The 25,068-nt window shown below is 48.7% G+C and overlaps 1 protein-coding gene across 1 annotated transcript in view; it reads right to left on the bottom strand.

Annotated features, from left to right (window-relative positions):
• TG (thyroglobulin) overlaps window positions 1-15,866 on the bottom strand; it is a 235,859-nt gene extending 219,993 nt beyond the window's left edge. The window contains exons 1-8 of the mRNA XM_013051778.2: window positions 15,536-15,866; window positions 14,411-14,519; window positions 12,928-13,025; window positions 11,586-11,789; window positions 11,065-11,224; window positions 4,105-4,211; window positions 3,277-3,420; window positions 2,937-3,122 (exon numbers count right to left, since the gene is read on the bottom strand). Of these exons, the coding sequence (XP_012907232.2) occupies window positions 2,937-3,122; window positions 3,277-3,420; window positions 4,105-4,211; window positions 11,065-11,224; window positions 11,586-11,789; window positions 12,928-13,025; window positions 14,411-14,519; window positions 15,536-15,602 (1,075 nt within the window). The 5' untranslated portion in view covers window positions 15,603-15,866. The remainder of the gene's footprint in view (window positions 1-2,936; window positions 3,123-3,276; window positions 3,421-4,104; window positions 4,212-11,064; window positions 11,225-11,585; window positions 11,790-12,927; window positions 13,026-14,410; window positions 14,520-15,535) is intronic.
• Window positions 15,867-25,068: the final 9,202 nt, after the last annotated feature.

Here is a 25,068-nt window from a genome sequence, read left to right as displayed (position 1 = left end):
CACACAGTACATTTTTCTAGGCATCTTGACCTTTCCTTGAAGTTATTAATTAAACAGTGATCAGCTCAGTCAACTCCATGGCCAGGTCACTCTATCAGAATAATCTAGCTTGACTGCAATCACATTAAGGAAAAAGACTTTAAATTCAAATTCCAAGCATCTCCATCCCACAGGTGGAAACAAGTAAGTTCATGTTTCTCCATAAAACCATACATTTTAGAGGTCCTTTTCAGCCAGCCACCCACCCACCCACCCCCAACTTTTTAAAATAATTCTTTCCCTTCAGTTCACACGGATGCCAAAAAGGAAGTCAGCCAATCTCCCTCTGTAACCAGGCAACAGAGAAAGAACAGGAACATGTGGTCAGAGAGAGAAAACAGACTGGGAACATCCGAACCCCTAACACATCCCTCAACCAGTCCATGGCTGCCTTGAATGGAAGGTATTACAGGGAGGTATGGAAGAAATAAAGTCCATGGCTTTGCTTATTCTGTTTTCCAAATTGAGGGCATATCCCTTCTATTCATTTGTTATGTAGTGTTACCAAGGCAAAAGCATGCAGACATTGACTCCCTGTGGCATTCGTTTGCATGGAAATAGGACAGATACACCAGAGAGGAGAAAGTAAAAATATATGATCCCCACATTTGGTAACATTCTGGTTTTAATTTGGAAAAACCATAGTTCTCCATGTCCACCTGGAACCCGGAGGGCACAATATTCCCTAGGTTTTAAGAGAACGTCAGTCTAATCATAAATACCGTCAAGACAGACCTTCAAAATGTTCTTCCAAGTTTTCGCACTTGGCAGATAGAATACTACCAAACACCATGCAGAACACTCAAAATGTTAAGTTGGAGACATCAGTGACTTCACAGGAACTGTTGAATGAACTTGAGCATTGGATCCCTTTTGAGACTATATAAACACTTGCCCACTTCCTTCACTGTTTGCAATCTTGCGGAATCCATCCAGCTCCTGGGTTCCTTCCTCCTCTCCCTCACCCCTAAATGAACTTAAATGAACTTTTGGGACTTCATCAAGATCAAAAGCTTCTGCACAGCAAAAGAAACAGTCGACAAAACAAAGAGACAACCCACGGAATAGGAGAAGATACTTGCAAATGACAGTACAGACAAAAGGTTGATATCCAGGATCTATAAAGAACTTCTTAAACTCAACACACACAAAACAGATAATCATATCAAAAAATGGACAGAAGATATGAACAGACACTTCTCCAATGAAGACATACAAATGGCTATCAGACACATGAAAAAATGTTCATCATCACTAGCCATCAGGGAGATTCAAATTAAAACCACATTGAGATAGCACCTTACACCAGTTAGAATGGCCAAAATTAGCAAGACAGGAAACAACATGTGTTGGAGGGGATATGGAGAAAGGGGAACCCTCTTACACTGTTGGTGGGAATGCAAGTTGGTGCAACCACTTTGGAGAACAGTGTGGAGATTCCTCAAGAAATTAAAAATAAAGCTTCCCTATGACCCTGCAATTGCATTTCTGGGTATTTACCCCAAAGATACAGAGAGATGTAGTGAAAAGAAGGGCCATCTGTACCCCAATGTTTATAGCAGCAATGGCCATGGTCGCCAAACTGTGGAAAGAATCAAGATGCCCTTCAATGGACGAATGGATAAGGAAGATGTGGTCCATGTACACTGTGGAGTATTACGTCTCCATCAGAATGTGATCTTAATTGGAAATAGGGTCATTGTCGATGTAGGTAGTTAAGATGAGGTCATACTAGGGTCTAGTGGGCTCTTAATTTTATATTACTGGTGTCATTTTGAGAAGAGAGGAAGAGCCATGGAGGCAGACAGGAGGGAAGACCGTCCGCTGATGACCAAGCAGGGTTTGAGGCTCCCGTTGCCACAAACTAAGGAATGCCAGAGATTGTTGGCAATGATCACAAGCCAGGAAAATGGCAAGGAAGGAGTTTCCCCCCGGAAGCCTTCAGAGGGGGCATGGTCCTCCTAACACTTTGACTTTGAACTTCTAGGCTCCAAAGCTGTAGGAGAATATATTTCTGTTGTTCTGAGTCCCTGATTCTGTGGTCATTTGTCACAGCTGCCCCAGGAAAGTAATACAGTGCCCTCCTCAGTCTTCAAGACATTGCAATGACCTTCACACTGGCCCCAGGCATATAGTCTAATCCTGCTTTCAACACACCCTGCTTCCAAGTGCCTGGGTGGTCTTTCTTACACACAAAACCCACCATGGAACTCTCTAGGTTAAAATCCCTCAACCTCTTCACCTGACCTCTAGGATGAAGCCTTTGCTCTGGTAAGGAGAACCTCACTGTCTCATCCTGACCATCCCCCAGGCTTGAAGTGCTGAGCGCCATCCTGATCCTACTGCAACACTGTTCTCTGCCCTTCTTGCAGATTCAGCATCAGTACCACACCAGTGCTTATCATATATGTCCTTATAATTTCACTCTTCTGCTCAATAGACAGAGAACACCTCTCCTTACTTTCCTCCTTCAGGAAATATCTTTACTTGAGAAGACTAATCAAGCGTCACCTCTTCCATGAAGCCTTCCTGAACGTCTCCTCTTCATACACTCTGCAAGATAGACCTGACCCTCCCCTGTTTGCGCTGCTTTTGTTACTGGTACATACTTCTCTCACAGCACAGTAAACATAATTCTCTTTTCTTTCTTCACCTATGAGGCCCCCAATATTCTCTGAGCTCACTGAGGAAGCAACTACGGCTGACATAGGGAGGAGAAAGATGCTGGAAGTTAATGACGATAAGTGGGTTTTCCATCATGTTGGGCTCGAAGGGCCTCTGGGGGACACTCAGGAGGCAGTGGAATGAGTGGGCTCTGGAGTGGTTGGTCTGGAGAAGCAATGAAATTTATACAACTTGATGAGAACCAAAGAGAAGGCCCTTGAGAGGCAACCCACCACAAGATGGCCGCAGGCCTCGGCGCCGAGTTCCATGGATCTCCTTCCCTCGGGCGTCCACACACCAACACAGGCCTCCCCTCTGGCACTGCACCCCCTGGTAGCCCCCGTCCCGGCGGCAGCTGGGAACGTAGGGGTGACCAAAGTTGTTCGCTGTGAAACGCTCCACTTCACACTTTGTGGGGCCTGGGAGAGATGGGGGTGGGGAAAGGAGAGGACAGCATGTGAACAAGGCTCGTGGGTTGACAGCACACATTCTCTTTGCTTTGCAGTGACTCTGAAACCCAAGTGGTCTCCTCCAAGCAGAAACATGGACATGCCTCAGCCCCTTGGTACCCACATCGGAATCGGCCAGAGATGACGAGCCGAACTGCTAGAAACCGTCTCTGTAGTATCCGGTACAGGGTTGTCTCCGTGAAGGTGGGGGCAAGGTCCAGGCCAGCAAAAATGGTGTCATAAATTTCATCAAGTAACAGCTCCAAACCTGAGCGAGGACAGAAGCATGTCAAGGGCCGGGTGCATTCAGAAAGGAAGTCCTGACCTGGATGATCACACAGACATTAGGAGAGCCAGCGCCTACGCGGGCAACACCATGTGTCAGGTCTGATTGAGATTTTAATGGTATCGGAGATGCCTGGGTGACTCGGTTGGTTGAGCGTCCAACTCTTGATTTTGGTTCATGAGATCGAGCCCCACGTCAGGCTCTGCACTCAGTGGGGAGTCTGCTGGAGATTCTCTCTCCCTTTCTCTCTACTTCCCTTACCACCACCCCCCCATGGGTAAATAAAATCTTAAAAAAAAAAAAAATTAATGGTTTCCAAAGTCAGGGCTGCTGTGTACAGTTGTGCAGGTTGTTTGCAGCACAAAGGAGCACTGCTTATGAGAGCAGATTAAAATGCATCCTCTGTTCCACTCTCCAGGCTCAGAGTCGCATCTGCCCAAAGCGGAGCTCCTCCTTCCGGTGAGCACAAAGGCTCCATATGCACCAGCAGCTGTGTTCGAAGCACCATAGATGAACATTTGCAAACTGTGGTCTCTTCAAGACCCAGGGCAGCCTAGCAGGGGAGGAGGCAGACACTGCTCTTTCTGCTTGGCAGGAAGTGATACTTTAAGCTTCCAGGTTTGGGGAACACCTCTCTCTCCCTCCATTTGCCTGAGGTGTGCTTACCTGTCTCAGCCAGCTCCCGCCCTTGACTGTCCACACAGTGACAATACCCAGACACCTCAGGGAACTTGCTCCGGAAGGCACTGAAGGTCACAAATGCATCTGGAAACCTAAGGCAAAAGGAGATTTATGGTCACTGTTTCCTAAAGCATAAGTCTTCACAAACTCTTCTTGTAGAAATAAATAATTGTGGACTCGTCTCATCTGGAGAGAAGGAATGTCTGCCTTTTTTTTTTTTTTTTAAATCTCATGCCATTTGTTCCACGTTTCTTACAGTAAATGCGTTTCTTTTCTAAGCTGGATTGACCTGGCCAGAGCCAAGCTGGATGAGTGAAAATGAAGCTGTGCTCAGCTGTCACCTACTAATTAGTCCTCTCTCTCCCTCGTGAATTTTCATCAGTTTCTACCCAAGCATGTGCCTCATAGGATCAGGCGGAACACAGGTGATGAACCTCACATTACTGGAGTATAACTTTACTAGACTATAACTCTAGGGAGGAAAGGCCAAGTTTGCTTCACAAACATATGGTGCATTGCAGATGATCTCATTTGGGGAGATCAAACGACTCCAAGCCCCTTACAACTTTTCCAGAGCTTGAAAAGAAGCCAGATTCCACCATAGGAAATTCTTGAGGACATTTCCCAGTCCCATAGTTGAAAACATGTGAAATCAACACGACACCACTTAAAAAGGCTATGCATTCCTTTCCACGAGTGCAGGGAAAGGGTGCCCACGCTGTGTCTGAGTGGGCAACTGCCGTCAGGAGCTAATCAACTGGGTTCCTGATCCTGAAGTAAGACGAAGCTATGTGTTAGAAAACCATACTCAAGAGTTCTTCCCGTGTGCAATGATTCAGCACCCAGAGAGGAATTTTTCATCTTTATGTAACACCGAGAGATTTGCGTTTATGCCCTAGAGGGCTAGCACCTGAGAACCAAGCATAATGTGTTTCTACCTATGCCTGGAAATATAACCCCAGTCAGTGAGCAGAAGCAGCAGCTTGCTGTACAGACCCACCGCTGTGCCATCTAATCCAGCAAAGCACTGAAAACAACCCTAATGTCCAATGATAGGAAAAGTAATAAGTAAATGATGGTAAATTTCTCAAATGGATGCATACATAACATTACATAAAAAGGGTAGAATACAGTATGGCCTGCAAATATACTGCAGGTGTATTTGCAGAAGGTAAGGTATGTTATATTGGCTACCAATCTTGAAAACAGTGGTGGAAGATAGAGTTTAAACCCAGGTCTTACCAACCACGTGCCGCCTACGTCTGCCAGTGGTGTTATTCAATGTATGTTGGGGACGCCTGGGTGGCTCAGTTGGTTGGACAACTGCCTTCGGCCCAGGTCATGATCCCAGAGTACCGGGATCGAGTCCCATATCGGGCTCCCAGCTCCATGGGGAGTCTGCTTCTCCCTCTGACCTTCTCCTCGCTCATGCTCTCTCTCACTGTCTCTCTCTCAAATAAATAAATAAAAATCTTAAAAAAAAATGTATATTGGCTGCACCTGGTTCCTGTTCCACATTCTGAAAGGCGTGTGACTCTGTTTCATTCAGACACTCTCCTCGGCCTGCCTTTCCCGATATCTAATAGATGTGGAAGACACGCATCCTGGCGAATGCAGGGTTGGGGCACCTGGCTGGACCAAGGCTCTGAAACCCATTCCAGCCCTAGGCACAGGAAGTTTCTATCACTCTAGACCCATGTTCTGGTGATTCCACCCAAGGCCTGTTTCAGGGTCATGTCCCAGGACCAGTGCAAGTTGCCAGGACCAGTGCAAGTTGCAAGACTCTCGAGCCATCTTCATCCCACCGCTTTAGGGTCAGAGACCTCCTCTCTGCATTTACTGTCTTAGGTGCTACCCAGTACCTGGGCCTCCGTTGTTTTTGCAGGGACCTCACTCCCGATATCCTTCCTTCTTGCACATGCCAGATCACTGTGGCTTCAGCTAGACGGGGTGTCCTCCCAAACCCCCAGGAAGATGACCTGAGGGCAGCTACTGCCACCTGGTCTCTCCAGGGCTGTCGTCTTCTGGCCTCGGGGCAGACCCCTGGCGATGACACCTGGAACCCGTCCTTGCCAGTGCTGTGTGCCCTGAAAAGAGCTTAGGTCTAGAGGCAGGGGTGTCAGAGCTCCAGCCTTGGCTTAACCCTATGGGGTCATTGCTCATCATGACTACTCCTGAAATAATAACAGGGGGCATGCTCTGGATGATCAGACACTGCACCAAACACCCTCTAATCTCACCGGATCCTCACAACCTCGCTTCAAGCGCAGGGAGGGCTCTGCCATGCTTCCAACCTCCTGCTTATTAGATCCCCACCCTTCTCTGCCACCCCAACCAAAGTCCAACTACTGAAACTGAACCCAGGTCTAAAGGAAATGAGGGTAAGGCTCTATCCTAATAGTTGGGCCAACTAGGTTTGGAACCTGGTGTATAGCCATGGAATGCTCCAGAGGAAGTGAGTCTGGAGTGGGATTCTGAAGCTAAGAACAAGGATTTGGCAAGGAGAGAATGGAGAACATGTCTAGAAGGATCATTAGCGTGTCTCCAACTTCAAAGCAGGGGCAGGGGATGATAGTATGGGCAGAAGGAAAAACTGAGAGACTGGTCGTCACTGGGGGAGGCACAGGTCTGGTGACGAACGTCAGGACACAAGCATCTCTACCATGAACATGCTGTTCCTGAAAGCTCCATGCCCATTCTCCTTCTAGACATGGGTCTTAGGAAACCAACTGTCCTGTTAGCAGCAGGACATGGTCGAGTTATATAGGACCCTGTGGCATACGGCATTGTCCCTTTTATGAGAATCAGAGGAACAAAGATTTTTGCATCTTCAGTAGAAGAAAAAAATGTGTTCTTCTGAGAAACAGGTTTATTTTTATCTGGTGGAAACCAAATAACTGAGAATGTTTTCTCTTCCTGGGCATAAGGCGCTTGAAGACCAATATGAAGCCCCTTATATTTGTGATAAGAAACCTTTATAGAACGTGTGGTGCCAACCTTGCCTTGTCTTATTCTTATTTTCTACCTTTATTTTGTCTCCCCTATGATCTGCTCTATTCCCCGTTTCTAGCCTGTTTGGGGATGTCAGAAGAAAAGAGGAAGAGAAAATCAGCACAAAACCTTAAAAATAAAAAATGACGTATTTCTTCTAGTAGAGAAGGATGTGTCCCTTCTGCTGAATTAGAGCAAACCCTTAGGAGGATCTTAAGAAAGTTCTTGAGAAAGAAACTCATGGTGCAGGGGGCAAGGGGAAGGGTGGCTGTCCTGAGTTGAGGCTCAGATTGTGGCCAACCCAATTAGAGAAATCACAGCTCTGGCTCAGTGGAATATGAAATGTCCGGCCCTGCCAGGCACCTGGTCCTGGTCTGGTGCAGACCAGCATCCATGCCCTGAGCTCGGGCAGCAGATACCGCCCCTCAGTCAGACTCTCCAGTCCACCCAGAGATGGTTCCTCTAGAAATCCAACCATCAATTAATAAATTAGCAATTTAGGAGTCAGAAGAGCACTCCTTCAATAGAGGACCTGGTATGGATGTCTCCTATGAGGGTAACTGGTGGTCAGTCTTCGAAGATTTCTCCCCATGTTCTAGAATGATGTCCCCGTGCCACACGTTAAAACACATCTGATCCTTCTCATTGGGTTAACTGATTAGCATGGGTGGCCAAGGATCTAGGGTTGCTGTGAAGTTGGAGTTTGCTTAGTCAGTAAGGACAAGAGCTGACAAACCAATTAACTGAATTTTAGCATGGACCACTAAGGTCTAGCAATGGCATCGGCTCCTAAAACCTTGACCTACAATCTGCTTGGGCAGAATATGTTTCTCTATTAGTGGCTGCGTGAAGGCAGCAGGAAAAGTGGAGTAGAGTCAGAAGAACCAGCAAAACTTACTTCACACCGTGACATGGTTTTCAAAGTCACCAGCCAAACAGGTGTTCTTAGCCATGGCCTCCAGGAGGCAAAAGGACCTGCTTCAAACAGGCAAACACTATGGCCACGTTCAAGTGCAAATCATCCCCCGGCACGTGCAGAACAACACAGCAGGTTGGCAAATGAGCTCACCATAGGCTTCCGGCCTCCCCTCCAGGTCCCATGCAAGTAAGTCAGCTGCCGCGTGCTCTCTACTTGGAAGTCTCAAAAAGAAAGCCTCTCAGATTCAGTATTCCCAAACCAAACTGGTGACTTTCCTTTTCTAAACTCATCCTGCAGCATGAACCCAGAAACCAGACCTGGGCTTGGCTCTTCCTCTGCCTCACTCTCTACCTTCACCAAGTGCCATGGATTCCACCTCAGCCATGTTTCTCCAGCCCTTCTGTCTCCTCACAGCGCTCTCCGCCACGCGCTCTCCGTCCACGCCAGCACGGTCTGCGCCTGGACCCGAGCAAGAGCCCGCGGACCCACAGAGCGGCCTCCGAGCACTCCCCCTGTTCTTCTCCGGACAGTCGATTCTTTCCGAAATTCAAAATATACCCAATCTCCCCCCAACCCCCACAGGCTCAAAATTCCTGATGCAATATTGGGGACATACTAAGACTAAAAATTACCCCTTGCTTATCTGAAATTCAGATGTAATTGGACATTCTGTATTTTATCTTCAACCTTAGGGATGAAATCTACACTCTCTACCTGGCCTCTGGGGTTCCTGCCACCATGCCCTGTGGAGCAGCTGGGCCTGGCACTGCCTGGGTCGGCTTATCAAGAAACCTCTGAATACGGCTGGGCTTCCCGTAACCAACCACCCAACCCTTCCCATGACCTTTCCAAATCGGAATTCCCCCCTGAGACACACTTGCTTTCATGAAGGAAAGGATCTCATTTCAGGAGTAATTTTTTTGTCTGTTTGTCTTAAACAATGGATGCGGAGTCTTGAACTTTTGCATTTAACTTGACTGCCCTCTTGTGGAAGGAGCTGTGAACTGTGCTTCAAGCTGTCACCCGCAAAAGTTCTTGAAAGCGCTCGAGACAAGCACGAACTGCAGGCCTACTGTGCACCAGGCTCTGTGCTGGGTGCTGCAGGGAGAGAGCTGAATCGGGGTTGTGTGGGATAGTAGGTAGAGCCAGGAAGCACTAGCGCCCACTGACTGTGCTTCCCGGGAGTTCCTTAGCCTCTGTGTTTCAGATGCGTCATCTCTTGCTAGAGAACATAATTTTTTTTTTGTAAGTATTAAAGTAGGCAGTAGGATGTCAAATGGCCTGTATAGAGTAAGCACTCAGTTGAACTGAGTCCACACTGGTGTGCATCAATAAGTATCAGTAAATCGAGCTTTCGAGAAATCCTTATGTGCACACAGGCAGGCCATTCTCTAAGCCTGGGAAAGGAAAAAAAAATTACGTTTTTTGCACCTGGGCGGTATGGGAAGAATCCCTACAGATGCATCATAATTTGCATTTGTCTCCGTGGTTTCATGGATGAGGTCTCATCAGATCCTCCCCAGAACTTAGTACACAGGGACTTGTCCCTGCCCTCTCCCCATATTTCAGATGGGGGCACTGAGGCACAGGGACAGAGAGAGAGTAAATGAGCAGGTCACGTTGCCAAGCAGGGGTGGAGTTAGAATGAGGGTCATAGAGGCAAATGCAGTGGGGCCCGGCAGGTAACACGGATGGAAGGAGTACAGAGTGCCGCACCATGTGTGGTCAGCCCAAAAAGGACAGTTCAAAGCCAGCTTCTTGGTGCCAATGGGGGAATTCAGGAATTCCGAATTTTGTGTATTAAGTTAAACATAAGAAATTGCTGATGTTCAACTATTTTTACCTATGCAAACAGAAATTTCATGGAGTTAACTTGAAATGTTTTGGTTCTTAGAAGAATATACAGCTCAAATAAGACTTTTCACGGGCCAGCTCCTGTGGCCAGACTGTGAGCCTGAGACTTCTCCCAGCGCAGCCCATGGGAACTCTCTCTTGGAGAGGGCAAGAAACGGGTTGCTTGGAAGCCAACCACACAGAGGCTCAGGTTCTCCAAGAGAATTCCCAGCAGCAGCCACAGACTAATACTTTTCCTGATCTCACTCAAGGAGTTTCAATCTTGTCTGAGTCTGTGCTGGCCCTTTACAATGACAAAGGGGTCATCTTGAATAACAGAAGCAACCTGATTATTTGGGTCAAGATCTGTCATGCATCTCCTTTTGTACATTTGTTACCTAAATCCCTATGCTTATGTATAAGTGCATACAAACACACAATTCACAAAAATGCTTAAATATGATGATGCCCGTGCTTGTAAGAGGGCCATCTTTTCTCCTTCTCTGCTGATTCCCCTCTCCCTACCCCTGCTTCTCCACAGCCGCTTGACCCTGCGGATGGCCATGACCCCCTCCCAGTGTGCGCTGACTCATCCGTCCCCTGTGCTCACCTAATCTCGTACAGACCCGAGCAGAATCCTATCCCCATCCATGCGTGTAAAAGGATGTATGCTTATTTGTTCCATAAAAAGTAATCAAACAAGTGCCTTGTATCTTGTGTATTATCATGATATACATGGCAGCACCCTCTCCAAGTCAACTGGCGGAGTGCCAAGGCATTCTGTCTAGTGGCTGCACACGTATTTACAGTGGTAGCCACCTATCCAGCCATCCACCTTGGGTCTCTCTGTCGCTTTGTTCTCCGTTTTCTGCTACAGTGAGAAGCAACACAGTAGACATCCCAATACATATGTCTTCGCTCTCCGGTCTTTTTATTTCTGTGGGTTGCCTGGCCCAGGCAAGGGGACAGTGGGAGTTCGCGCTAGTCTTAATTTGGATGTCTGTTGCCAGCTTGCTTTGTTAAAAAATAGTGTTGTCCTTCAGCTGCCCAGCAGCTTATGAGAGCGAGGCCTCTCTCAACTCCCAGCAGCCTGGGCCTCTCACACCCCGAAGCCCCCAGCCCCAGCGTGAGTGAGAGCTTCAGCAAGGGTTAACAAGAGATAGTCCAAGGTCGGACACACCCCAGAGGCCGGCTCCTCTTACCTGTTGTAGCTCTGAATCAGGTCAAAAATCATCATGTCTGTGGTGTTGACAAACTTGCACTGGACAGGCAGGAACGCCCCATCTGGAGAACACTGCGCTGGTGACTTGTCCCCCACCCCGTGGAGGAGACGGCGGTTTCTTATCTCACAGCTCCTGGGACCTAAACAATTTCCAGGACAAGATTTCAGGGCTGAGGTAGGAGTAGGTGCGTAGGCTTCTGCAGTCGTGTTCATCCTACACACGTGGCCCAGACCCAGCCAGAGACGGATCCCGCACGGGGGACTTGCCACGGACCTCCATGCGGATGCTTCTACCAACCGGCCAGCAAATCCTGGTCGTGCACCATGTGGCGAGATGAGAAGTGATAAAACCTTCCTCAACTGCTCTCATTTTCTGCACTGAGGGCCAGGCTCTCTCCCTTTGGTCGGGGAGACCCGACGAGGTCTCGGTTACGGGTGGAAAGGCGCGCACACTCGGGCTGGGGGTTGGGCGTGCGGGCTGCGGGGAATCCAGAGACTTACAGCGGCTCGGCCTGCCCCGCTGGCGCGTCCCGTACACCTCCATCCCTCCTGCGTCCACACACCAGCACTGCTGCTGCCCCAGGTCGCACTGCACGGGCGCGTAATCCCCCGAAGCCCGACACCGGGGGAGGTAGGCTGCCGTCGAGCCGTTGATGTAGCCGCTCAGCAAGATCTGCTGCTTCTCCAGCTGGCAGAAGGACAGACCTGCGGGTGCATGGAGCAGTGTCCAACCATGCTGCGGCGACAGCCTCAGGCTCTCTCCCTGGAGACCGGGACATGTCCTTCCCACCCCCGGAGGAGAGGGAGCGACAGGCCCATGAACCTCGGATCCTCCGAGCTGGCAGAAAGCTCAGGACCAGCGCTCCGACTGTCCGGCCATATCCCAGGACTGCGCCCAGCATCCTGTGTGCCAGGTCAGGGAAGGGCAGACTCCACCGTGGCCCACTGGCCCACGGGAACCCCCCACAGCCCGGGCGCTGCCGAGGGGAGGCTGTTTGCTGGCAGAGGCTTGTTGGAGCATTCCCACGCCCCTGCCCTGCACCTCGCTGTGCAACCCTCTCTGCGCCACTCTGGTCTCCCTCCTTATGTGTAGGGTTGAAACACGACCACCCTCCTCGATGCATGAAGAACAGTGACCTTGGCAATCACTGCCTCTGCTGAGTACCGACTGTGTGCCCAGGGTTCGACGCCTGCCTTACATCCTGAGGCGGATCCTACATTCCTATGAAAGATGGGGAACCACAGCTCAGTGAGGGCATGGTACCAGGCTGGGGTCTTCAGCCGGAGTGTGCTGGGAGCCAGCCTGCTCCCCAGGCTGGCCAGGCCCGCCACGAGCAACCCCATGCCCCCAAACAGAGCTTTTCTCCTCAAAGGAGATCTTTGGCTCCAAGCTCAATATCACCATTTAAAGATGACCAGTCCCCACTGGACTCTGTCTTGGGCTTAGCTCTGACGTTTACAGAGAGGCTGTGTTTCTTTGACTACACATGATAATACTTGTTTTCGGTGGGGAAATGCTCACCTAGGTCTCCGATTTTAGAAACACCAAGGTAAGAAAGCACTAGGTGTGTCTGTGGCCTAATTCTGCTTCCAGAGACCTTGGATGTCTGGCCTGTGGCTTCCTCAGAGCCAGGCATGTAGCCCGCAAGTGGGCTGGTTCAGCACCTGTTTGCTGAAAAAATGACTTGACGGGCCCACTGGATTTTCAAAGAAGCCCCGCAGGAAGTAGGGCCTCGTGGGCAGGACTGTTACCCTAATTGGGAGAGGAACCTCTAGCAACCCAGAGGGAGACCTGCCGGGTCACAGGAACCCCCTTCCCCTGGACGCCCCCTCTTGCACTCACAGGCCACGGGCCGAGCAGGCTGCCTGCTGCCAGGCACCTCCCGGCCATCGGCATCCACACACCAGCAGGAGCCCCCATCGCTCTGGCACTGGACGGTCCTGCAGACAGGAGAGACACGCCACACAGACAGCATTACTGGGGCCCCGAGCCACAACCCAGCTTAGTCTTCTTCTCCTTTCCAGTCTTCCAAGTTTTCATTCGTGTAAATTAGGGGGACATGCAGTGGAGGGGGTGAGCGACAGGTGCCAAAGCTGGCCTTTTCCTGTCCTGCTCATCCGCGTGACAGCTCAGCCGTCCACCCTCGGCCGTCCGGTCTACAAGGTCTGCGGCGAACGCCCGCCCCACCATGTGGCTGCCACCTGGAATCTGCTGCAGGGGGTAAAGCCAGTGCCCTTGTGGCCCAGGGGTGGGCAAAACAGCCCGTGAGGTCTAGGCCGGCGGAGAGCGGAGCCTCGGGTGTGGGTTACACAAGGAGGCACTCTCGGGTTGCCTGGGATACATGGCGTCTGCGGTGAGGCCGGCAGGAGGATCGGCTGTCCTACTAGGGGCAGAAGGAGGTCAAAAGGGCTCCGGGTGAGGAGAAAAGCCGACACAAGCCCCCTGAGGAGGACCGGGGCGGCGGGGGGGGGGGGTGCCTGGAACTGCAAGTGACAAGGAACAGCAACACGAATAAAACCACAAAGGTGAGCTTCCCCCCAGCGCTTCTGTCGCTCCCGACATCCCAGATGCCCAACAAGGGGCTGGACCAAGGGGTCTCCGCGCTCTGGGGAGTAAGGTGCTGCCGGGTGCATTAAGAGCACATAAAAAATGAGGGTCGGCAGCGATGTTTCACAGGGGTTCCCAGAACGCAGTCCACGGACAGAGCTCCCCTCGTTCAACGTGGCTGGAGTAGCACAGGAGCGTCAGAATCCAGGTCCACACAAAGGATTCCTGCGTGTTCTGCTGGGATGTCGTGTATATTATGGTTCCGTTCTCTAGGGAGAGCCCAGGACGCACATTCACATTAGGGCGGCCAAACACCGCTTCCGGAGAGGCGCTCACTCTGGGGAGACAGACGCGCCTGGCCCAGATCGCTGGCCTTAGCAGGGCCGAAGTCCAGGCAGCTTGTCCTTCCCCTGACCTCGGACTTCTCCAAGTACCCACAGAGGACAGGAGGCGCCAACGCATCGATCCCCCACACCTTTCATTAAAGCAATTGCACTGCACGTTTGGGCAGGAAAAAAGGGAAGTCCTTGATCCCGGCTGGAATGAAGCAGTGACTGGGACACTCCGGGTCAGATTATCCAGCGTCCATCAGCCTGAGGAACAGATCCTAGAGGAGGACACCTGCCACCCTCCCCTCGTGACAGTGTCACAGGCCATGAACACAGGTGGGGGAGACCCTGTGAGGTGAGGGCACCTCACAGGGTCAGGGGGGAGGGGTGGAGATGAGCTTTAACATTTCTTAGGGCCCCGAGGGTCCACAGGGCTGAGGGAGTCTTACTGGTAGCTGCCGTCTTCTGCACACTGAGGAACGTGGTCCGCTCCCCTCAAAAAGGCTGTCTCCCTCTGCAGCTCGCAAGGACGCAGGGGCTGGGCGTCCACCTGGTATTCTGGGAAGAGGGAAGCAGCCCATCAGGGAAGAGTGTGGGTGGGATTTCTTTGACAATGATGGGCTCCCCAAAACACAGATGCTGTCCTGAGTTGTATTCCCGGCGTCATCATCAATAATCACCTTCTAACTTGCAACTTGGCAGTTACTCACATGTTTCCAAGTATGCCATTGGCTCATTTAACCCTCAGCCTCTCCCAGGAAGTGATGTCTGCATTTCACCCTTGTGTCACTAAGACAGTGACAGGGACCTGCTCAAGGTCAACCGTTGGCAAGGGCAGGATTCAAAGTCAACTCTCAGACCGTCATGCTCCCCTGAACCTTGGTGGGGTTAGGTCTGAACACCAGAAAGAAGGTGTTCTTGGATTTATCAAGCCACCCCTGGGGGCAGGACACTTTCTTGGCACAGGTCAGAAGTGCAAACTAATTAGTAACTCCCCCAAGTCGTATTTGTATGTCACATTGAGAACGCATGTGACACACAGGAGCTTACTCAGAAATCACAACCACCCCGGGAGGGGTGTTCACTTTTCCAACAAGAAAACCAAAGCCTAGACTTATCCAAAGTCACCCAGCAAGTGGCCGAGCTGCTGTTGGAACTTATGTCTATGTCACTGAACAGGTGAGTTTGGTTTTTTTCACTACCTGCAGACTACTCTCAAATGCCTCCCACGGATGGCCTCGGCCTGAGATAGCTAAGGAGATACAAAAAAAAAAACAAAAAGTCAGTGTCAAAATTCACTAAAAGGATGGGGTGGGGTGAGCTACACCTGAATTAGGGAGATCTGATTTCCCATCTGCTCTCCACCAATCGCTGGTTCCGTGAACTCAAGGCAATTCAGTCTACTTCTGTGAACCTCTGTCTCTTCATCTGAATTCCCTCCTTGGGATATCATGAGGACTGAATGAGATCAGAAATGTCCGGGGGCACTGGGGCCAAGCCTGGCTGACCTCGGAGCTGTGGCCCGAGAGCTCCCTCCAAACCCTCTGCTCCGTGGCCTTGGGCTCAGAACTCACCGAAGATGTTGGCCGACGCCAAGCAGGCTGCGCTGAGTAGACTGAAGACCCACAAGGCCGGTGCCATTGTTGTGGGCCCTTCTGGGGCTGGAGGGGTAGAAGCCACCGCCCGCCCTCAGCCAGTGGAGCCTTTATAGCCCTGCCCTGGAACCAGCGCCCCCGCCCACAGGCACTCAGTGACGCGGCGCCTGCGCTGTTCACAAGGGGGCTGCTCACAAGGGGGCCTCCGCCTGCGTCTGTCCGCTCTGAGGACACTCGTGTGGCCAGTGGGGGATGAGAAACCTGTTGAGGCTCTGTGGAGCAGAACAGGGCTGGGCAGCTTTGAAGTTCATCTTCACAAATGAAGGCCGAAGCTCTACGGCTCTGTGGGCATCAGGCTCAGCGCTCCCAGGAGCAACGCATTTCCTCCTTCCTTCCCTCCTTCCTGCCTCCATTCCTCTCTCCTTCCTCTCTACACCACCCCCCCCCCCCCGGCTTCCTACTTCCATCCGTATTTTTTAGACTCCCCCACCAACACTCCACAAGTGGACCCTATTCGAGACAATGAGAATATGGCAGGAAGCAGGCAAAGTTATTAGTATAGAATATGAGAATTTTAGTGAGAAAAGCCACACACACACACACACGCGCGCGCGCGCACACACACACACACACACACACACACTCCTATTCATACTTCTCCTCTCCCGTCTGTCCCAGGACTTCCGAATCCCCAGCCCAGAGCTGCAGGAGCTGCACCTGCCACACAGAGGCTGTAAAGCAGTGTGCTTTCTCTTGGCAAAGCCAGACTCCTTTCTTCGCTCCTTTCCCTGCGCGACCGTGGGACGCGCTCCTCGCGCTCTGGAACCCCTGCCTCCTTCTCTGGAAAACAGAAGAGAAAGGAGAATGGCACCGTGCACTGCCTTGCTGGGTCTGCAGTAGGGGGGAAAAACGGGACTTGAAGGGTCCGGGCTCAAGAGCAGCCGGCAGTTAATATTACTGATGTTCTCAGTTTGCAAATGACATGGTGCCAGGGAGCGACGGATACACAGAACAGCCTGTAGGATGAGGGACTGGTGACAGGTAGGGGCAGGGGTGCTGGGCTGGCAGGGAAGACCTGGCTGAGGCCCCTCGAGTGGGAGGGAGAGCCGGCGAGGGACTGGAGGGATGCTAACCCCGGGGGGGGGGGGGAGGCACACTTGCACCCAGGACAGGAATGAGGGACCCTGACCTCAGAGCCGTGGGCTGTGCCCCCCAGGAGAGGCGTCATAAACATGTCGAGCGTTCACACAGTGCTTAAAACAGCCCCCGCTTGTAACTCCTCAACCTTGGTTTCCTTCATCATTATTATGTTCATGATTCAAAGGACAAAGTAAAACTCAACAGTTATTTTAACTGGCAGGGAGTGGGATGAAAAATGGGTAAGAAATCCTGTTCTGTACATCCTTCCTGGGGAATCACATGTGCCCTAGGCTTGAATATCCCTAACTCAGCCCCCGGCCCAGCCCCAGCCCCAGCATCAACCCCAATCCCAACACCCCAGCCCCAGGCCCAGCATCAACCCCAATCCCAACCCCAGCCCCAGGCCCAGGTCCAGGCCCAGCCCCAGCTCCAGCCAGAAGCTTCAAGTCCACTCTGCCTGAGTGCTCCGCAGACATTCCAAATTCAAGATGTCCCCAGACAAAGCTTCTCGACGACTTCTTCTTGTCTTTCTAAGGGCAAAGCTGAATGACATCCTAACCTCTCCACTCACCTCTCAGCAGCCCCCAGAGCCTACCAGCAAAAGCTCATTCCCAAGCCTTGGGGCTGACCCATCCTCACGGCCTCCTCAGGCCCCTAGCTCTGGACTAGCCACTGGCATGGCTGCTCACCCTGGTCCTCACCAGGCTGTTCTCCAGCTGCAGGGCTGGGAGATGGACAATCACTGCACAGGTGTTCTAAGGTCAAGACCACGGGCAGCTCCTAAGACCACCTAGCCCTGGGGGTAGAGGGCTGGCGGGGATTACTAATAATGAGACTCATTTCAGGCAAAGGCAGTGTGAGAAGGAATGTTGGTGTTTACTGGAAAAGGAGATGTTACAGGAAAAACTCGCCCACCCAGCCCCTCTGACACAGGACAAGTGACACTGCTCACCATGGGGATCCAGCAGCCCCTCCTCCTTATCCCCAGAGACCCATTCCAAGCCCCCAGAGGATGGTTGAACCTGCAGATGCGCACCAAAGCCTGTATGTACTGGGTTTCCCCCCTACTTACACAACTATGACAAAGTTCAGTTTCCAAATGAGGCACTGGAAGAGATTAACAACTAAGCCTAAAAGAGAACAGTCACAGCAAACGCCTGTAGTAAAAATGTGGGAGTGTGGTCTGTCTCTCAAAAATCGAACTGTGCTATGCTCGCCCTGCTGAGGAGGATGCAGCTGACAGACACCTCTGCGATGGGATGGAGAGAGGGGGTGACCAGGGCACTGTGATGCATGGTGACCCGGTGTCAGGCTGCTGCTACCTTCCGACATTGGTCAGGAGGAGGATCGGGTCTTCTGGAAGCATGGCTGACCTGCCCGCCGGAACTGAGCCCCAAGAGTGAAGGGGGGATGAGGGGCGAGCGGGAGGCCCAGCACCACGCCGTGCTGAGTCACTGCCTCTGGCCCAGCCTCTGTTCTGCTCCATTGGGTCTGGTGCTGGGGGAGCAGGGGCAGGGCCTTGGAACCCTGAAATGCAGGGGGCCGTGAGGGTTTCTCCCCCCCCCACCGCTCTGGGGCTGCAGGGGTGCCCACGGGGAGCCCAGAAGAGGTGCTTCTCTCCAGCAGGCAGCAGAGCGTGGAGCTGGGGCCGGCGCCAGGCTCTTGGCCCTTCTCACGGTGACTCAGCTGCCCCCATTGTGCTGGCTGAGAGCCTGGAGACATGCAGGGACACATGGGGCCACACAGGCCTCCGCGGTGATGCCTGCTCAGCTCCTCTCCAGACAACCCATGCCTGGTTCACAGCTGGGATGCTCAGACCCCGAATGTGGCCCCGCAGAACCTTCCTTTCAGCTGCTCCCTGCCCTGATACTGGGGGGCTTAGTGAAGAAGTTCGGAACAGAGAGTAACTGGAATGAAGAGGAGGAAAAGAGCTGACTTTCACTGCCCAGCTGCTTGTGGCCACCAGCCTCTGTCCAGTGTCTTTCTTAAGCTCTCCTTTCCCGCTTCTCTCTCATCGAAGGCCCAAGCTGGGAAGGAAACTACCCCTCGAGCAGTAAGGACTGTGCAGACCGTCCAGGCCAGTTTGAGCTCCACCGCCGGCACATGCCTGCGCAGGAGGCCCCTGGAGTGACCCTGGAGTGACCTGTAGTTACCACTACCTCATTATGGTGCTAAAATCCCCACCCATGGAGGACCACAAGCCCCATAAACATAACATACAACGTATGTGCAGGCATGTCTCCTTAGGCACGTGCACAGACTTATGCTCAACCCCACAATGACGACGCTTCCCTAGCTAAATCATCATCCCAACCCTAAATAAAGGCACCCATTCACCCTTGCTGAGGAGTCACAGCTTTGGAGGTTATTCCCCATGATCTCCTTATTGGCTGGAAATAGTTGCCTTTGTGTGACAACTCTACCTGGTGTCCTCTCTACCTGTAACTCATACCAAGGAGCAAACTCACATGAGTTCACTTATAACATCAGATGTCCCTGTTTCCGACCTCCATCAGCTGCCGCCCACCACAGAGAATCACTCCCCAGAAGCCTCTCCTCTACGCCAGCCTGCTACCATGTGGCTGGGTTCCATGCCGCTGCCTTGGACAGCTTCTCCCCTCCTCCCCCATACCCAGTGACTCAAGAGTCACATCCCTCCTGCTGGGTTGCTGGAGAAATCACCAAAATTCCTGAAAATCTTTTGCATGGTAATTGCTCTATTCCAGCAAGCATCACTGAAAAAACAAACAAACAAACAAAACTGTGGCTCTACCTCCATCCATGCTAGCAAAGGTTAAGTTGGGGACCCTAGAAATCCACCTTTGCCAAACTATAAGGCGGCTCCCCAAGCGCCTTTTCAGGTTGGAGACAGGATGGTCATGTGGGAAGTGGGAGTTTTACCCTGCCTGGGCAGTAATACCCCCCCCCCATGGGGTCAGTGGTTCTGTACTGATGCTTCTGGTCCCGTCTTCTCACATGGGTCTAGGTTCTCTGTAAGCATCCTATACAGTGGGCCATTCAAGGGATGTTTCTCCCTCACTCTTACTATGGGGTCCCCCTTTGTGGCACTAAGATGGAACTTGTCAATAGTCCCATGATCCTAGTCCTGTCTCTCTTCAGAGAAACCCAACAAGAGCGCCAAGATCTGAGTGCAGCCTGGTCCAATGTTTTCAAGTCTGTTCTGATTTGGTAACAGTTAAGATCCTTTGCTTTCTCTAGTGCCTCTTCTCAAAGCAATTGCCTCTCCCGTGAGGCTCCACTTCTTGACTGATCAGCCTGCTCTGGCCCTCAGAGCTCCATTGTCCACTTGAAATCAGGTCAGCCCGCCTTCTAAGAGCTCAGCCTTTCTCCCACACCAAATTCTCTTGTTCTCCTACCTTCTAAAGTTGTTTTCAATTCCCCAGTGCTCCTGTGCTGACTTTATTGAAGCATACTTTTTTAATGACTGCATTTCCTCCTTGATTTCTTGGGCAAGCCTGACTTCTAGACAGAGTTATTTCAAGGATAGAACCTTAAATTGCCTGTGGGTTTGTAATAATTTCACTGGATTCTTTTCTTTCCAAACTACAAAGATAGCATATTATAATTATCTTCTCACATTCCTCTCTCTTCAACTTTTTAAGATTTATAATAGGCCTTACAATTTTAGATTTACAGAAAAACTGAGCATAGAAAGTTCCCATATACCTTCCTTCACACAGGTGAAGGATACTAATATCTTGCATCAGTGTGGTGCACTTGTTACAATTATTGGAGCAATATGTATACATTAACTAAATCCATAGTTCGCAGTAAGTTTCATTCTATGTGTCTTTTTTTTTTTTTTTACTTATTTTGAAATACTTTTTTAAACTTATGCAGAGACTGAAATAGTGGTACAGGTCCCTCTTTAATTAATTTCACTGAACCTTAACATCTTACACAATCATATTGCAATTACCAAACCAAGAAATGATCATCAATATAATACTATTTAACTGCAGACTTCAGTGAGTTTCACCAGCTTTTCACTCATATCCTTTTCTGTCCCAGGATCCAATCCAGGATCTCACATTTCATGAACCTATAAAGTCGTCTTAGTCTCCTCCTCAGAAAATATTAAAGAATGTACACAAATTCTAGGATTAATAAGTGAGTTTAACAATGTCACAAAGAGGCGCGCCTGGGTGGCTCAGTGGGTTGAGCCGCTGCCTTCGGTTCAGGTCATGATCTCAGGGTCCTGGGATTGAGCCCCGTATCGGCCTCTCTGCTCAGCAGGGAGCCTGATTCCTCCTCTCTCTCTGCCTGCCTCTCTGCCTGCTTGTGATCTCTCTCTGTAAAATATATAAATAAAATCTAAAAAAAAAAAAAGTCACAAAGATACTAAAAAATCAATTTTACTTATACTCTAACAATTAAATATCTGAAAATGAAATGGAAAAAAAAATTCCACTCACAAATTTAAGAATTAAATATTTTGAAATACATTCAACAAAAAGTACAAAATCTAAACACTGGAAACTACAAAACATTGCTGAGAAAACAACACAGAAATTCTGAACGAAAGTTGAAATACATCATGCCCTTGAATCAAAAGGCTCAAGTGTTAAGATGGTAACTGACATGGGGATTCAATGCAATCCCTGTCCAAATCGCAACATGTTCTGAAAAGTTGAAAATTTGATCCTAAAATGTGTATCAAGAATCAACAAACCCAGGATTATCAAGTACAGTTAAGAAAGAACATAGAGGAATTACACTGATTCCAAACCCTACTATAAAGTTATAGTAATCAAGATGGTGTGGTATTGCTTAAAGAGAGACTCATCGATCAATGGATCAAGAGAATGTAGAGTACAGATATAAATCTACATGATTACCGCCAACTGATTTTCAACAAAGGCACCTAGGTAATTCAAGGGAAAACAGCATTTTCAATAAATGGTGCTGGAACGTTGGAAACCTACGTGGAAATTAACACGAGATTGCGCGGTACACCTATTGAAGAGCTAAAATAACAAACACTAGCAACACCAAATGCTGGCAAGGATGGGGAGCAGCCGGCTCTCATCCATTCAACTGCCCCTAACTTTTTAGGCCTCTTTTTGAATTCTCTATTCTGTACCATCAGTCTATATCCCTCTTTGTCATCTCTACAGCGTCTTAATGACTGTAGCTTTATAATAAGCCCCAATCAGAAATTGTCCTTTGTTGTTCTTTTTCAAAATTGCTTAGGCTATTCTAGGTCCTTTGCATTTCCCTATGAATTCCAAATTCTAGAATCAGCTTGCTGATTGCTGCTTCAGAAAGTCTGTGGGGATTTTACGTGGAATTGCATTAGATCTACTGGTCAGTTCTGGGGAAACTGACACTTACCAATATTGCATCTCCCAATCCCAGACCTTGGTGTATTTTTCTATTCCTTTATCTCATCTGTATTCTAGGCCTTGTTCTCTATTTTTCTACGTACAGGTTCTGCATGTATATTTTCAGATTTACCCCTAAGTATTAACATTTTTGGTGCTGCTGAAAATGGCATTTTTTAAAAAAAATCCAATTTCCAGTAGTTGCTCATGTGCAAAAAGAATAGTTCTAACAGCATTCTGGTAGATTCCTTACACTATTTCCTATACACGTCACTTGGGAATGTTTCTTTTTTTCCAAGTAGTGAACCTTTTTTTCTTCCTTTATTAAGCTCAGTGACACATTGCACTAGCAGGACTTCCAGAACAATGGTGGCTAGAAGTGAAGATAGTGGACATTCTGGCCCTCTTCCTTATCTTAGGGAAAGAAGTATTCATTTATCATTAAAACATAAAGGGTAATATTTAATGCAAATTCCTGTCCATTTCTTTTCTGAGTTTTTAATCATGAATAAATCCTGAAACATAAAATGCTTTTTCTTATTGAGATGAACATGTTTTTATTTTGATGACATAGGACATTGATTTTTTAAAATATTAAACCAAACTTGTATTCCTGTGGAACACTCAACTTAATGTATCATCCTTACAATGGATCACCAGATTCACATTGCTAATATTTGGTTGAGGACTTTGGTGTCTATTCAAGAGGACCATGTACTGGTAATTTCCTTTTCCTTTTGGTGTCTTTTCCTGGTTTGGCATGAGGTCAAAGTTGGGTCTCTAAAAGTTAAGTGTTCCTTTCTCCTCTATTTTCTGGCAGTGCTTGCACAACATTGAGATTTCTTCCTTAACTGTTTCATAGAATTCACACTCAGGCCTGGAGTCTTGAGAAAACACTTTTAATTATGAATTCAATTTATTTAATTTCTTTGAGTCACTTTTGGTAATCTTTTGAGGAATTATTCCACTTCAGGTAAGCTGTCAAATTTTATTGGCGTATAACTTTATGGTCGTATCTTTAAAAATGGTTTGTTGGACACATAGTAATGTTCCCTTCTCCATTCTAATTTTTTATCAGTTTATGTAGGAACTAACCAATTTTACTGATTAGCTCAAAGAACCATTTTGGTTTATATGGTTTCCCTATTGCTAGCATATTGTTTTTATTTTCATTTAAAGTATTTTCTATTTATAACTTTTCTGTGTCATGGTTATTTTACAAATGTGTTAATAATCTCAAGTCATGGTCGGGGGTGGGGTAGTTTCCAGATATCCTATACAGATTTCTAGTTTAATTCCATTGTCACCAGAGAACATACTCTGATTTCAATTATTTTAAAGGTATTGAGACCTGTTTTATAGCCTAGTATACTGTCCATCTTTCTGATTACTCCATATGCACTTGAAAAGGAAAGTTCTGTTCTCATGCTGTTGGGTAGAATGTAGTGTGCCATTTAGGTCAAACTGAGTGTTCACGTTTGTTTGTGTTCTATATCCTGATTTTCTACTTGTTCTATCAATTAGGTTTAAAGGAGGGTTGAATTACTGAATTCTAATTTAGATTTTCCCCATTTTCTACTAATATTTCTGTTCACTACATGTACTTTTGACATTCTAGTAAGAAATCTGTAAGTCCACTTTTTAATTTTAATTTACTATTTATTTTTTTCATGGACAAAAGGCAGAATGATAGACATCTGTAAGTATAATGGTAGGCAACATTCTATTGGGAAGTGAAATGGAAAGGCCAAAAAGAGACTAAAAAAATACGACTGAAGAGATTATGCTGAGTGAAATAAGTCAAGCAGAGAGAGTCAATTATCATATGGTTTCACTTATTTGTGGAGCATAACAAATAGCATGGAGGACATAGGGAGATGGAGAGAAGGGAGTTGAGGGAAATTGGAAGGGGAGGTGAACCATGAGAGACTATGGACTCTGAAAAACAACCTGAGGGTTTTGAAGGGGCGGGGTGGGATTTGGGGGGAGCCAGGTGGTTGGTATTAGAGAGGGCACGGATTGCATGCAGCACTGGGTGTGGTGCAAAAATAATGAATACTGTTACGCTGAAAAGAAATTAAAAAAAAAAATAAGTGAAAGTTCCCAATGTCAAGAATAAGCTTGCTTGTGTATTTTGAAAATAGATGTTGGTAAGTAGCAAAATGATTGACTCTATTACATACATTTAAAAACAGCAGGTTGGGGGCGCCTGGGTGGCCCAGTGGGTTAAAGCCTCTGCCTTCGGCTCGGGTCCTGATCCCAGGGTCCTGGGATCGAGCCGCGCATCGGGCTCTCTGCTCGGCAGGAAGCCTGCTTCCTCCTCTCTCTCTCTCTCTGCCTCTCTGCCTACTTGTGATCTCTCTCTGTCAAATTAAAAAAAAAAAAAAAAATCTTAAAAAAAAAAAACAGCAGGTTGATTTTAATATGCCAGTATTTACAAACTGGAAGCCACACCCTTTACAGTTGTTTAAATTTATGGTGAATAGTTTCAAATGGAAAAAACAAAGGTCCACTGCCCATTGCGGTGTCCTCTGCTGTGCATAACTTTATTGTTTTTTTCCTCCCTTGGCCCCCAATCTTCCTCACTCTAACTTCCTTGAATGAACTCTTAAACACAGTAAACATACTTAAGTTTTATCTTCAGATCCGCTTTTAGGGGTACCCAATGACATAGGTACCAGGAGCAGATAATTTTCCAAAATTCCTATAGAGAGGTCAGAAAACATTCAAAGACCTGTTTTGTTTTTTTGTTTTGTTTTGTTTTTTCCAGTTAATGTACATATTCTATTTCCCCCAAACCCCTCTACCTACAAAGACAATTACCTTTCCATTATTTGCCTCTCTGGCTCCTTGTAGTCTTCGAGATCACCCATCTCTGAAAAACAGGCTTTCAGTGTTTCTGACGGGCTAGGAGCTGGTGAGTTCCAGATCCAGCCACATAACCTGATGGCCGGCACAAGGAGGACATTCAGTGTGACCGCTGCATCTAATTTTCAACTTCACAATTTAATCGAAGCTTCTGGGAAC

Source organism: Mustela putorius, unplaced genomic scaffold, assembly GCF_011764305.1.
Source record: "Mustela putorius furo isolate JIRA1106 unplaced genomic scaffold, ASM1176430v1.1 tig00000228_pilon_pilon_pilon, whole genome shotgun sequence".
Lineage (NCBI taxonomy): Eukaryota > Metazoa > Chordata > Mammalia > Carnivora > Mustelidae > Mustela > Mustela putorius.
This window is presented reverse-complemented; position numbering and strand designations above follow the sequence as displayed.